We start from the raw sequence: 16,002 nt of genomic DNA, 5'->3' as shown, positions 1-16,002 counted from the left end.
TTGACATTGGCAAATTTCACCCTAACTGTATCTATCGAGCTATAATTTTATAGTTAAAGAGAATTATGAAGGTAAAGAGTGATCTGCAAATGCCTTCATTTGCTTTCTTCTTCCCCACCTTGGTCTGGATGTCTGTGCTTAAATCACGGGCTTAAATGGTTTCTGGATCGCTCTGCCCCATGCTCGAGGTTGCACCACCAGTTTATCTTTATCATAACAAATCGCTTTCCCTGTGGAGGTTGGGCCCCCACTCCCAGGCAATATGCTTTGTGGCTGCCCTGGACAAGGGATCTGCCACGTCCCATTGTGATGCAATTATTTTTTCTCTCCTGCCATCAGTGACCACTGTAATATCTTCTGCAATGGCAGTCACTTGGCCCTCCTGGGATAGCCATTTGGGGTACTCTAGGAATTGTAATCAAGCACCTTCATTAATTAGAAAATGGCGGGGCTTAGGGAGGTGCTGATTAAGCACCTTTGAACTATCTATCCATTCTGGCAATTGACCGAGCTTGGGCTTTTGTAAGAATTCAACCTTTGTCAGATAAACAAATAATAATTTCCTCCCCATGTGTCCTTGTGCCATGAATGGGAGTGGAGAGGAAGGTGCTGGCCAAGGTTACAGAATCTAACAGTGTTGGGCACCTACTATGTGTCCTTAAGGGCCCAGTGCTTTGCATTGGAGAACATGCTGAATTCTCACCACATTCAGGTTAGAAAGGCGTTATTATTTTTATTTGCAGATGAAGAGTCTAACGCTTGGTCCTAGGGGTAGATCAGAGGGTGAAGTGAGGGGGGAGCTTTTTCTTGATAATTCCTTTGATGATTTGGGAAAGAAATGGTCCACAGTGGAGAATGATGTGAGGAGATGAAGCTCCTATGTCTTACCCTTTACTCATTAAGATTGATTTTGTTTTAAATTATGGACCAGAACAAATTAATTTTGAAAAGGAAAGGAAAATGCTGCATCTACAGATTGTGTACTTCTTTTTCAACAATCACGAACTGGGTCTGGTGCTGTACTCTGCGCAGGGAAACAATACAATCACACAGGACTAGTCCTGTCTCCCTGATACCTAGGACAACAGTGGGGGCGGGGGGGCTGACGTTAGAGATGAGTGCAAAGTGGTGTGGGACCTAAAGAAAAGGGCAACTCACTCTGCCTAAAGAAGGCCATCATCAGGAGATTCCCCACTGAAACCTTCGAGCATGGTCTTAAAACAGAACTTTATCCAAAAGGTTCATGCAGGACAATACTCAGGGGGGTTGCAAGGGCAGGTGCAAGGTGATGGTGCTCAGTACGGGGTGAAGATCGAGTTGTTAGTGTGGCTGTAGTATGGGAGGCAATCAGGGCTCCAGACTAACTCATTAAAACTCTATTTGCCACACCAAGAAACAAGTACAGCAGTAGTAAAGAAGTGCATTTTCAGAGATGGTGGTCACTGCCTCAGGATGACCCCGCTGGGGAGCAATGAAAGGGAATTCAAATCTGGCTAGATCGGCCTTCAAAGCCCATCTCTTACAGGCAGGCCACTGTCTTCTCTCAGGCAGCCTCCATCTGTGGAAACGGAGTCATTGCAGGTAGCCAAAGCCTCAGAGAAGAGCCAGACCTGCCCAGGCCTGAGCCTGATGCAGGAGAATGAACAGGCTGGAAAATTCACACCTGGCCTCCGGAAGCAAGCAGATGAATAGAGCTGACACATTGGCTGCCCCCCGTGCCCACGTCTGGGATGAAGTGACAGGAGAAAGTTTCCTCTGTTATTTGCCTCTCCTGGATGCTGTCCTCTAGCTGAAGACAGACAGGCAGCTGGCATCTGAGCAGGTGCCTGGAACGAGGGGCCTGCCCTGACAAACAGCAAAGAGACCCAGGTCCCAAGCCTTCCTTTCTCCCTTGGGTCCTGTTGCCTGAGGACTTAGGAATAACTTCTGTGTTTCACAGCAGGGTGGCCCTGGCTGGAGAGTTAATTTAGTCACTGAGTCCCTCTCGGCTTACTGCAGTAAAGATTTATAGCCTGCATCGATTAATTACAGACAATCCAACCACAGTGAGATTCCAAGAGTTGTCCAGAGTCGGCATGGATAGAGATCTTCTATAGAAATCTTTTTCTTTCCTTTTTTCTATTGGTCCTCTCCTGCTGGGTGGTTACCCCCCGTGTGTAAGGGGATACCATCAACTCCATTTTGTGCTCCTTTCCTCCCTTCCCCAGCTCTTTCTGCTGGAGAAGTTTTTCTCATCTGCTGTCCTAATAATCCCTGTGCCACACGGGGCCCCCGATGCTGGTGCTGACAGGCTGCTCATTAGTGCCAGGGTGCTGCCGTCAGCCGATGGCACGCCAGAGCTCCGCTCCTGACACTTTTTCACAGAGCTGTCACTGGAGTCATGGAGCCTGCCAGCTCTGGTTGAACTCAAGCTGTGATACCTCCAGTGCCAATTAGTGCTTCAGTGTCCTGCCTGGCTGGGGAGGAAGGCCTGTCAGTGTGACAAATGGGAAAAATAGGTGGGAGTGTGGCAGGGCCGGGAGAGGGCTCAGGGCACGGGCCAGGAGGAGAGCCTCCATCCAAGGGTCACTCTGTCCTCGCCAACTTGGTGTCTTTGAAAACTCAGAGAAACAAAGGCTGGGACAACCAACTGCCCACTGGGCCTGTTCAGCACAGCAGGAGAACTGAGGGGAAAGGAAAGAGGTCTGGCTGCTGAGAACGGCCGCTTAGTCCTGCAGGGATGGTGTGCGGAAGTGCCCACTGCGCACTGTGGCCCCCAGGGTCTTTGTGTGGTCCTGGGGGAAACCAAGCCACCCATCTCTGTTCCACCTCAACCCACACACTGTGGGGAGTGGGAAGAATTTTTTTACATGTGACTTCTCTTTTTTGTACTGATTTATTTCCTTGTATTTTTTTAACCCATGGGCACCAGAAACTTCACATATACAGTTGAACTAACTCTCCCTGGCGACATCCAGGGTGGTTTCACACAACTCTTGGGAGCTGTGGAGGGTTTAGGCACAGGTAGGGTTGGGAACAGTAAAACACTCAAAGGCTCCAGTGCTCCAGGAAGACCAGATAAAGAACACGCCAGAGAAACACACACATCAGGAGTGTGATTGCAGAGAGGCAGCGATGAGGGCAGAAGTGCGCTCACTGAAGACCCACCTTCAAAGTCACTTGTGAGCCTGCTCTACTTTTGCAAAAGAGAACTCAAAAAGGAGCCTTGCCACGTCAAGCCCTGCCATGGCAGGTTTCCCACTAGGGGAAGTTCAGGAAAGGCTTGAAGATCCTGTGAAGGCCAGAGAAGATGTCCTGAAGACTCACCAACAGAGTTCAAGCAGGAAGCACACCAGATCTCAACAGCAACATCAAAGTGGAGGAGAATTCCTCATGAATCAGGATGAAGTCTTTGAACTGGGTGAATGGGCACGGCCCTTTGGGGCGCTGGCACAAATAAGTGCTTGCTCACTGAATCAACAAATATTTCTTGAATGTTTTCTGGGTGCTGAGCATTGTGCTCGGAGGTGAAGAATCAAAGATGAATGAATGCAGGCCCTGGTCAAAAAAAAATCTCATGAATTAGAGATCAGAGCATGTCTGTAAAGAGCTTACCAGGCCGGACTGAGCCCCAGCCAACACCTGGGCACAAGGTGTTCTTTCAGTAGCCTTCGTGAGCTTTTTATTTTCTGTGCTTCATTTGATGGGAGAAAGAGGGAAGGAGGTGCACCCAAGAGGGGAGCCACATCAGGACACTTGGTGACCCCTGATTCCAAGTTGTCATGGAACCCACACATCAATGATTGGATTCATGTGTTCATCAGAGTTCTATGTTTGGCTCCCAGGAATGTGGCAACTTAGGAATCTCAGCCTTTTCTTTGAAGAACTAACAATCCAACAGAAACTGGAAATAGAAAAATTGGGTGTGAGAATACTTTTCTATTAAGAGCGAGGTCCTAAAAACCATCCTCTGGATACATTTAAAGAGATGGTGTTTTTGTTTACATAGGGAAGACCCAGAGGAATCAAAAACACTCAGGGTATTCTTTTGGAGATAGAACCATGAGAGCATGAGGGCTTTGCTAGAGTGAATTCTTGTGTCCCTAGAAGAGGACAAAATACAAGGCACAGCACACAAAATGCAGTCATGAATGGGGGACACGTCTAAAGCAGAGTGTGGGCACACTGATGGCACTTGGGCCCTTGGAGAAGTGTGCTAGCACTTACACGGAACTTGATGAAGGGCAGAAAGCAGATCCATGAAGATCAGGACGGCATGAAAGACAGCGAGATGGGGGTGTTATCTTTAGAAAACCGAGGCCTGCAAGGTACAAGTGGCACCTGTATGTTCCAAAGCAGGAGTGCACATGAGGGTGGGGACCTTTACAGAGCTAATGAACTTTCTCCTAGAACTCCTGGGAGTAGTAACTTCATGTGGGGAAATGAAAACAATCATGCTACCCGTAATAAAAGGGGAAAACGACTTCTCAGGATCAATGGCAATGCAGAGAGGTAGCTTGGGAGGCCTCGGCTCCCTCTTCATCTTGGATCTGGACAAGTGACATTTTTTCTATCCAATGTAAAGTGCTAGGCAGACAACCTTAAGTCAAGCCTCCTTCTACCTGACAGTCACTCCTGGCTCCTGTATGTTGAAATGCATGAGCCACTACTAATAAAATAGTGATTAGCATTTCTGCATTCCTTCTTTCACATGACAGGTGGTTACAACTGGAAGTGCATATTCTAAAGTGGTTTAGCTTATTGCAACTTGCAACATATGAGTTATGAGGGAGGAAACTAGGATTATTCTGACACGTATGGAACAAACAGATTAGTAGCAGAGAGAAAATGCAATGAAACCAGCAGAGTCACCAAAGGTGCTCAGGCTCGATCAGCTTTCCCTTCAGGAATTTCATGGGTGTGTACTTGAGAATGGTCTTGATTGAGACATCATCTACCCACACAGGATGGGACGGACAAAGGATGGCAGCAGCCCTCCCCACTTTGGAGCCCTTGCTAAGGTGCAGCATATCTTGTTCTCCAAGGAACCTCAAACCTGTCCTAACCTGTTTAAAATAAGCATGCTTTGGAAATACTTAGTGGGGAAAGATGAAGGTCTGACGGCTAAGGGTCTCCAGCTTCAGCTCAGATTTGGCAGCAGCCCAATGACATCTCTGATCTCCAGATAATCAGTCACTGGGAAAACAGCACGCTGGTGAGTCCTCAGGTGATTAGTTACTGCTTGGCATGTCTTATCAGTTTGAACACAAGAGAGTGAATCTGGGCCAGGGATCTGGAAAAATTGCTCATCTCAGTTACACTGATCCACAGGTAGATTCTGATTATCCTGCTCCTCTCCCTGTGATCCATCTTCTGTTTCCATAGCAGCTAAAAAAAAACCTCCAGTAAAACGGAAGCATCTGGCCCAGACTCAGGTCAAGCCCCCTGGGGAATGGAATCTGCTTGATGTCTCCAAAAATGGGAGGAGGAGTCTAAGGCACAACAGTGTGAACTTGAAGTGAATGGAGAGGGCTCTGGTGTCAGAGGGAAGACAAAAGGGATCATGTGAAGAAGAGAGGGAGAAGGAAAAAAGGAAAAAAAAAGTGGAAAAAATGAAATTAAAGTGGACACATTTAGGAAGCTATGGGAGAAAGGGAAAGCAAAGAACAAAAGGAAAAAGCACAACAGGGAGCACAAAGGGAGAAGGTACGTGGAGGAGGAGGGGAAAAAAAGGAAAACACCCAGAAAAGGACAAAGAGCTGAAGGGCCAGAGGAGGAGATGAGAAAAGACCTCCAACAGGAGGCAGAGGCAGACCTGCAAGAGGGAGGGGTGCAGGGCCTCTTGTCCTATGGCAAAGCAAGTCTACCTGAGATGGTGGCTGTCCTGCAGATTCTAGAGGCACAGATTACCCTGGCATCCAATAGCACCGGGGACCTAGCGTTGAGCAGTGATGGAGGGTGTGCACCATGGCCTTACAAAGTCTGTCCCCTTGCACGGCCCCTCCTTCAGATGTGTCCCAGGACCACATTCTACCATTAATGATCTCATGGACACCTGAAGCCTCCTGACAGATTTTGGGCCAGTCCACACTTAAGGTAATTTTAAATCAAGAGGCTGGCACAGACATAAGTGGCTCTCTGATCCTTTTGCTCATGGTGGTGGCATCAGGAATGATGGCATGGGAACACTCCCAGGAATTCAGGCTGAACACTGAAAATATCATGTTCTCCCTGAGGACCTCTATCAGGGCAAATTGTCAACGACTAAAAGAAAGGATTTGGTATTTGGGGCCCACTCAGAGCCCAAACTGGTATTTTAAAATGTGCAAGTGTAGTGGCCACAGTGATGCATCGCCACATCGGGAATAGAGGATGTCTGCCCCAGAGGGGAATGCACAGCTGGTGGACAGAGCTTAGTCGCAGCCATATGGGGATTGTCTCCTGTGAAGGGAGACGCCTGGCCCCAGGTCACCACTTTTCTGCAGACAGCCCACATGTACTGACTTTCTGTTGGGCTGGCATAAAAGGCCAGTCCCCTCACCTCAAAGAGAACATTTCTGAAGGGTCACCTTAGCTTCAGACTCCCCGTAAGGTCAGCTGATGAGATATTCCACTTGACTGCAATGCAGCTCAACTTTGCCAACTGCCTAAGCCCTCTCCCTTCTCTTTACTTCCACAGGGGCTGGTTCCAGGAGCATCTTGGATGAGCTTCTTGCATGGCAATCACCTTATAGGGCCAGCTTTTGGGGGACCCAACTTGCAACACCTTGCAAACAACTATCACTGAAATTCCTTTCAAATCCTTAAACGTTTGCTACTCAGCAATACACATACCTTCATGCATACCTCCATATGTATACATTAACTGGCAGTAAGCAATGAGCTAAGGATCTTTCTTCATGTCTCTGCTCCAATGTCACCTTCTCAAAGGCCTTCCCTGACCAAATCTCTTTTCCTTCTGTCAATATATACTGCTCTATTTTCTCATTCTTATCACCACCTGTTATATTATATATTCAGCGTTTCGGTCATTTTTCTCATGAGAATGTGAGCTTATGAGAGCAGGAACTTGTATGCTTTGGTTCATTGATATATTCTCAGGGCTTAGGAGTGTGCCTGACTATAGCAAGCAATATATACTGAAGAACAAATAAAATAATTTAATGCAACATGAACAAAAGTGAGCTTAATGATAAATGGCATCTACCTTAAATTCTAAAAATTTAACGTTCAATCCATGGAAGCACAAAACAACACTTAGTCTGTGTATAGAACATCTAAACATTAAGGCAAAGTAAAACTTGCAACTTAGTTATCTAGGTTTAATCACAGTAAAGCAACAACAAAATTACAAAACAACTAATGCAACAGACACCTGGTATTTGGCAATGCTGAAGAAGCTCAGGTTTGGAAATTTTCCATCTGGGAATATGGTCGTTTAAAGCTTTCACTTATCATATTGTGTTTGTGTTTTGTATCTCTTAAAGCAACCAGCTGAACAATGCCACCAAAGCTAATTGTCCCAACATCAAATATGGCCAGTGAAATTCTCCCAGAACATCTTACCACCATTTCATCCACCAGCATTGGGATTCAGTTCCCAGGGACTAGAGAGAGCCTCAGGTGTGACTGCTGAAATCTTAGAGGACGTACCTGTCTTTCAGAGAACACCAAGGTTCTCTGCAGAGCCACCAGCATTGTTACCAGGCTACCAAAAATAAAGGATCCTTGGACGGAGCCGCCAGCACCATAGTGTCCTAGCCATGGCCAGCAATTCTCCCCATTCCTTTCACGACACACAACACCAAACCGCTCTCTTACCTTTGGGAGAGATGTGTCTCCAGGTAACTGTAGGCTCTGGTCTACCCGTTGCTATGCAGGTGAGACTGATATTGTTCCCTTCATTAATCGAGATATCTGAAGAAATCTCTACAATTTTGGGAGATACTGTGAAGACAAAAACAGTAGGAGGAAAATAAATATCCTGTGAAGCATTTCTTTGTTGTCTTAAAATGATAGTTGGCAGAATAGCCCAGGGACCGAAGTATAGGGGTTATAGAAATAAATTATGAGAAATTAGAGGAATTATCTTAAACACAAAAGAAGCATCTTACCTTGAATTTAGCTTATATTTCCTCTTATTTAAACCCAAAGTCAGGAAGTGTGGGTGGGAACCGATTCCAATGCAATCCTGCAATAACTATGCTCCTCACCTCCACCCTCTTCCTGTCTGCACATCCCCCACCAACCCCCTCCAACACGTATTCACAAGTCATTCTCCGCACTGCATTCAGAGTTGTCTTGCTGTAATGCACTTCTGATCCTATCATATCTCTGCCTAAACACTTCCAACTGTTCCTCATTGCCCATCCGATAATACCCACATGTTTTATCCTAGCACAGCTCACATTTCAGAATCAAGCATCAACCTATTTTCCATTGATATCCCCACCAATTCCTCCTCAATGTGTCCCCTCAATGATACATTGTATCCTCAATGTATGCATCCTTTCTGATCATTAAGCATTTGGGACATATTATTTTTATGTCCTTCCTAGAAACTCTTGGTCAGAATTTATGGTCCAAATCAAATGCCACTTTGTTGCAGTTTTCCCAACCCCTACTCCTCTCTGCCCTCCTGCATGATTCTAAGTGACTTTTGCTTCTCATCTGTATTCTCAAAGGTCTGATGCGGAGTCAAAAAAAAAAAAAAAAGAGTCAGCCAGACATCTTTGCTCTTTTTCTCTGTCCCCCGAATAGATCCCTCCAAGAATGGGAGAGGTTCGTTTTAACTGGTAGATTTGGAGACAGGACCCCACTGTGTTCAGTCTTCAGTTTGGGAGCCAGACCCCCCTCAGGAAGGCAGGTTCTGTTGTGTTTTTCCTCCTGACGTGTCCCAGGGCAGGCTCAGCCCACCGCACAGCCAGCAGTGCCCGTGCACCCAACTCACTCGGGGGGTCAACCCACCGCACAGCCAGCAGTGCCCCTGCGCCCATTTCACTGGGGGCTCAGCCCACCACACAGCCAGCAGTGCCCCTGCGCCCATCTCACTGGGGGCTCAGCCCACCGCACAGTCAGCAGTGCCTGTGTGACCCTGTCTCATTGGGGGGTTCAGAATTAGGAGCAAATTGTTGCTACACATCTAAGCCTAATTCTCCAGTATGATCTTTAAAACTAACAAATGTGATATTTGGTTCATATGTGACTACTGATTTGTCTGCCAATTGGTTTACAAAGTGACAGTGTCATTTGTCGGGCAAACCCTCCAACTCTAATTCTTGGCACTTACGTTATGGTTACTGGCTTAGCATCTCTCCTCCACTAGACCATGAGCTTTCTGATGACCTGAGCCAGGACTTACTTATATTTCTATCTATACTAAAAGCTCAACAGATATTTATAGGATGGAATTATAATGGTGTTCAAGGAAACCACCTTCCCAACCTGCTACATGTTTGGAACAACCTCCAAATTGGATCATTAACACACACTCTTTCAGTTCTACTGACAGTGGATTTGACTCATTAATTCTTCACAAATTAAGTGGCCCCTCCATCCAACTCTTTTAAGTTTCTTCATGTTAGTTTCTTTCCTTGAATAAGCACTCATCTGAGCCACCGCAGCGTGGAATTCCAGGGCACATCACCCACCCAGTGTACGATGCCACCTGGCCTGCTGGAGATCCCAGGTGAGATGAACAGGAACCTTATCCCCTGTTGCAAGGCCAGAGGCAACCCTCACACAAAACTCAGATTGGTTGGAAATGTCAGTGCTCATTTTCTTCTACCTGAAGAATTAATCCTTCACCCCTAATGGTATTGGGTTTCCTCCTTCACAAAAAGGGAGTATCATGCAGATATCTTCTTCCCGTAGCCTTTGGTCCTTTTTCTCCTTCTCCTTGAACTTTTCCTCCATTCCCTTCCACGTACGCACAACTGGAATACTCACTAGTAAGCATGGGTTCCACAGTTTCCTTATCCTCACGCCACTGATGATGATTTTGATTACTTAGACTTTTCTCTCCAACTGTCTGTACCTATTGGAATTGTTCGAGGCCTGGCTGTGTTACCACACCTTCTATAAGTTCTCCTAGGTGCTCACCCAAAGGATGTGACCTTTCCTTCCTGAGGATCCCATAGCTTTCTTCAAAGCTTTCAAAATAAACTCTCTTAGGTTACATTTGTCTTATCTTTCTTCTTGGTTGTGAATTATCCAAATAAAAGATATTGAGCAAGAGTCCTGCTCATGTTTTACAAACAGTTCTGCTGGCCTGAATAGGGTGTCTTCCATAAAGTGAGCATCAATTAATCCCTGGATACTTAAACTTACATCAAGCTTCAGGTAGAGAGGCAGTGTTACCTGCACTCTCACAGGTATTTGGTAGGACGTGAACAACGGAGCATCAGTGTGGTGAGGGTGGAGGAGTGGCCTGCAGCTCTACAAGCCAGGACTTCTAAGACATAATATTGCAACTTGAGGCCACGTCATTTTAAGAGCTAGATTGACTCTTCTGGGCCAGAAAAATAACTGATGAGTTGTTGACAGAACACCTGATTCGCTGACTGTCTGAAGGATCTAAATTTCTAAACTCTCTTAGCTCTAAAAATCCTTTAAACTTGATGGACTTTATTCAGAGTTTTAACTGGAGCATTTGCTTCTTGAGCCAGCAGTCGCTCTGTCCACCCATTTCCCTGCCCTGCTCCTGCCCGTCCCAGGCACCCACACGGTGCTGCCCACTTCTTGGAGGACGGGCTGCCTGCAGAATGACTGTGTCGGCCTTGCAGACATTGCTTCAACTTCGCAGGTAAGTAATTTATTGATCTGTAAAGCACTCCAAGATGCTCAGCAAGGGATTATGTCACACCAACACCTTGCCATAAAATAAAAAATGACGGACTTTGTGAATACAGGGTGATTTAGGGTTTGTAGTTGGAAGTGTGCTTAAAGCACATTTTAAGTGGAAATCAGGTCGGGTAATGAATTGCTCTTGGTTTGGAAGGGCTTACTGGGAGTTCATTTTCCTGGCTTCTTACATGATAGCTAATCTGCTAATCATGCACTAGAGAACAATGGACAGTCCCCAAGTAGAAGAGAAGGTGGTTTGGGCCAGAGCTGTCAGCAAAGTAAGTATATTAAATGAGACAATCCCACCTCACCCTTGGAAGAATCATCTAGAATTGTCCCCCTCCTCTGACAATTGGAAAGTGTCCAACTCATGCAGTAGAAGTTGGTGAAATGCTTGCTGTCCTTTTAATCCCACCTGTGAGTGTAACTTGAACATGGACAATTTCTCCTGGATAAGTTTCAAAGGCAGACCATTCATGGCATAAAGCTGAGCATTTCACCAGCTATCAGAACTAAAGCAGCATAATGCCTAAGATATTAAGGAATTAGAATCTTCTAACACATTGTCAGTATTTAAAATTGACTTGAATTAATAAGGATGCACTGTGGCTTTAGCTAATTTATGTTGATAAAGGAGTTTTGACCAACTAAGAATGGGTTTCTAATAGTCTTATATTTTCCCATGGATGCATTCTGCATCTTACGTCATTTCATCGTGCAGACAGTTAGAAATATACAAGTATTGCTTTGTTTGTTTTTGTTCATTCGCTCTCCACTCCTTCATTCATCAATATCCATTGATTACTCCCATACACCAACATCATTCACAGCACTGAGAACATAACACCGAAAAGGGCACAGTCCTTGTCCCCAAGGGAACCACAGTCCAGCCACGTGAACACAGGTCCAGAAGCATGCATATCCCTTCAATGTATTGTGATGAAGAAAGATGAAGTGTTACGGTAATACAGAGGACAGACACCTGAGCCAGCCTGGAGATGGATGCCATGCAGGATTCTTGGATATGTGACTAACTCCTAAGCTAAGCCCTAGGTGGTAAGTAAAAGTTAATTCTGGGAAGAAGAGGAGGGAAGACATGCTGGGCAAAGAAGGTCTCGCCAAAAATCATAGGCATAATCATTAATATATGAATAGCTGTTAACGGAAGCTGAGCCCAAAGTCATTCAGTAACCATTTAGTGAACACCTACTATATACACAACTGTGGGTTAAGTATAGGAATGGTGTGCAGAAATATGCAATTGTTTGGACCTTCATGAATTTACAGTCTGTTTGAGGAAGCAGTGCCTATAAATATCCCAGAAAGGTGAATAACAAAGCAAATTTTTTCACCAAATAGCATGTGATTGAATGTTAAATGAAGGGTACAAAATTAAATTCTCTGAGTTCATAGAGGGAGGGTCATCGCAAGTAGGAGTGTCACAGTGGCTTCAGCCCAGACAGAGGGTCTATTTTGGACATCTACAAGTGAGAAACAGTTGTATAGGTGGACAATGAGGAGAGGCAGAGTTCCATGGGCATAGAAGGGAAGGCAGAAATCCATGACAGGTATGAAGGTACGAAGTCTGTGTTACAGAAGGCAATGGAGAGTAGTGGTTGAGACCCTGGCTCTACATCGTTCAAACTGGGTAGCCTTGGCCAAGTTACCCGACCTCTCTGTGCCTTACTTCTTCATCTATGCAATGGAGTTGCTAGTTGCATGTACCTCAGAGAGATTTTTTGAGAATGTAGGGAGTAACTTTATAAAATACACTCAGAGAAGCTCCTAGAAATACAAAGTGCTCAGTAAGTGAGTTTTGCACTGTATGTGCTTGGCAAACACATGTCTGTGTCTTTTTCAACACAGATGGATAATCAATAAGCTTTAACTGACTCAAAGAAGAATGAATACACGAGAGACAGATTATGAGACCTAAATGGTCAGGTCCTGGATTTTAACTCTATCCTGTAAGTGATGGCAAGCATTGAAAATTAAAAAAAATAAAATTATATATATTTTAAATGTACTTTAAGTAAAATAACCTGGTAACAATGTATCAGTGTGAGTAGGACAGAAGCTGCAGTTGGAGAAAATCAATCCGAATGAGTACTATTCAAGGCCTGGGTTCCACTGTTGGCTCTATAAGGATGGAAAGGAGAGGACAGATTTGAGAGTAATGCTGAGACAACCTGCTGGAACTTGACGGTGGCCTGGACGGGGAGCTAGGAATGCAAGTCCCATATAAACACCATTTTTTTCTGGAGCTGCTGGATAGCTGAGCTAGCAGATGCCTAGATGTTGTAAGGAGACTATTCTTGGGGAGAACATCAGTGGGACAGCTTTGATTCTGTTTTAGATGTGCTATGGTGAGCTGATAACAGGTAAGTGTGCAGGCAGACAGACCAGTCCATCAGCAGTTGGAGCTGTACCATCAAAGGTCTGGGATGAGGTCTGAGATCTGCTAGGAGTTCATGGTTCCTTGAACATAGCCGTCGGCTTATTTCCACAGACACACATGTGATGTCTCTGTTGACCTTTGAGGTCTAATCTAGAAAACACCCACATACCAAAACAAAGAGACCAAAGAGTGGTCAGGTCACATTTGGGAAGAAAGGCAGTAAGCTTGATGAGCCACACTCTGGATACAGTTTCCCACTGAATACACTATGCTACGGTTTAATCTGGCTTGTACTGAATTTTAATTTAAGTGTGTAAATAATTAAATAACATAATTATTAAAACAGTATTACAGGGAACTTCTCCACTATTGGTTTCGTTTCCACTGCCCAGGTGTTAAGTTTTAATAATTATGTCATTAATAAATACCAATTTGCTGTTTTTAGCACACAGTGGAAGATATCCTATTACCAAAATTAAGATGCTTTATTAAGCACTGCATGGTCCTGTGGGGCTGAGAATGCACATAAGCTGCTTGGACCAGGTTGTCTGCACCATGCAGGCAGATCTATGCCTCCCTGATGCCTTCCTGCGCTGCCAGTGGCACTTCTCGTCCTGCCCCCTCTCTGTAGTGAAGATCTGAGATGCCTGTGGCACCTTGGTACCGTTTTCACTGCAAGAGCTGCCTCACTGCTATGGTCTTGGGGCCTTTGTCTTCACAGAATTATAAGAACCCATCCGGAGTACCCTCAACTGTCCTGCTGCCTAGACCCCACGCAGGGACACTCGGGCCTGTGTCAACAGCCTGATGCATGGTCAGTCTGGATCAGGAAACTCTTAAAGACACAGCTAAGTTGATGTTGGTTTGGGCTCTAATTCATCTTTTAACACTGGCTACCGTGGACCAAGGTGAATGCTAGTGCAAAGTTGAGTTGTTGAGGTGTGAATTCAGGCTATGAGAATTACGCTTGATCTACAGCCCCCTTCTGTCATCCAGATTGAACAGAGATAAGTCCACCATGGAGCCTGAAGGCAAACTCCTTCTTTGGCTTCAAAGACCCTCTCCACGCACAGCCCACGTCATTCCCTTTTTCTCACCTGCTACTGGCCTCCTTTCCCTCCGAAACTCCAAGCCATTCCCCAGCTCAGGTCCTTTTTGCTTGTCTTTCCTCAAGAGCTCCTCACCTGGCTGGCTCTGTCTTACGCTTTAGACAGGAAGCCTTCCCTGATCGCTTTTTTGAAAGTAGAACTCCCCATACTGGATTGTTTCGTAATTGTCTGTTCTCCGAAGTAAAATGTAAGTGTCATTGGTTGTCTTGTTCGTTGATATGTTCAGCACATACCATGATGTCTGGCATAGTTTGTGTTCAACAAATATTTTTTGAATGAATGAGAGTGTTTTTACAAGGCTCTACGGAAATGCAAATAAATCGACATGAATAAACTTGCTCAAGACCTTTAAATAGCCTCCAAAGACGCTCAGCCTCTACAGTAATGTTGACAGTTACCATTTGTTAAATACCTGCCGTATAACTGGTGTTTTGCATATATTACCTTTACTTTATTTTACCTCTGCATTAACCCCACAAGTTAACCCCACAAGATTCTTTTTCTTTTTTTTTAAGTAGGTCTTTAAATTTTTTTTTTAAGATTTCATTTATTTATTTTTAGAGAGAAGGGAAGGAAAGGAGAAAGAGAGGAAGAGAAACATTAATGTGTGGTTGCCTCTCACACGCCCCCTGCTGGGGACCTGGCCCTCAACCTAGGCATGTGCCCTGACTGGGAATTGAATAGGCAACCTTTTGGTTCACAGGCTGGCACTCAATCCACTGAGCTACACCAGCCAGGACTATTTCTAAAGTGACTAACTGTCCTGGTTTACCTGGAACTAAGGGGTTTCCCAGAACATGGGTCTTTCAGTGTTGAAGCCAGAAAAGTGTCAGGCAAATGGGGAAGAGTTGGTCTCCCAATTTATTCCCGTTCCCACATTCTGTAAAAGGGGTTCTTACATTTACAGTGGCAAAGAAACTTGTTCAAGAACATTTATTTAAAAATCACAGAGTTACAGAGTGTTTTTCTAATGAGGGCTTATATGGGTTAGAAAATAAATGCACCCAGAATCATGGATGCACACAGAAAAAGATAAACAAAACATATATATATATATATATACACACACACACACACACACATGTGTGTACAAACATATGTGTGTACATACACCCACATGCACTGACACATTGTGAATCTCTGTTGTGCATTAGATATTTGACAAGACACTTGACTCCACGGATCAGTTTAATCTCAGTAGAAACACACTGAGGCACTACTGCTTGTTTGTATTTACAAATAAAGAAACCAAGACTTACTGAGATGTTAGTGGTTTGCTCCAGGTTACCCAGATAAGTATAAAAGGTGGGACTTGAACAGAGTTAAGTCCACATAATACAGAGGCTCCACACAGTGTTCTTGCCCATCTATCTGTCCACCTGCAGATCTGTTCCTCACAAGCATCCTCTTCTAAAACTCTATGTGAACTTCTTTACACCCATAGTACAGTTAGGAAAGACAGCCTTCTCTGTTAATTGCACATGGTGTAACTCTTTACGAGAAGAATAGGTGGGGGATATCATTAATAAATCCTTTGGACCATCCCACGTTTGTCTAAATATCTCTCCCCCTCCTTGCTCCATCTCCCGCACCGCCTAGTCCCCGTGCTCAGTTTATCCTCCTCTCTGTGTGCTAGTGGCAAGAATGGGCCTTCCAGGACAGCTTCCACCA

General features: G+C 45.0%; 1 protein-coding gene across 4 annotated transcripts in view; it reads right to left on the bottom strand.

Annotated features, from left to right (window-relative positions):
- The window catches only part of NTM (neurotrimin), a 940,923-nt gene that overhangs the window by 110,867 nt on the left and 814,054 nt on the right, over positions 1 to 16,002 (bottom strand). For all 4 annotated transcript variants that reach the window (XM_045192915.3, XM_024557294.4, XM_024557295.4 and 1 more), the window contains one exon: positions 7,801 to 7,926. In XM_045192915.3, coding sequence (XP_045048850.1) covers positions 7,801 to 7,926 — 126 coding nt within the window. The remainder of the gene's footprint in view (positions 1 to 7,800; positions 7,927 to 16,002) is intronic.

This window comes from Desmodus rotundus, chromosome 7, assembly GCF_022682495.2.
Source record: "Desmodus rotundus isolate HL8 chromosome 7, HLdesRot8A.1, whole genome shotgun sequence".
NCBI classification, from domain to species: Eukaryota; Metazoa; Chordata; class Mammalia; order Chiroptera; family Phyllostomidae; genus Desmodus; species Desmodus rotundus.
This window is presented reverse-complemented; position numbering and strand designations above follow the sequence as displayed.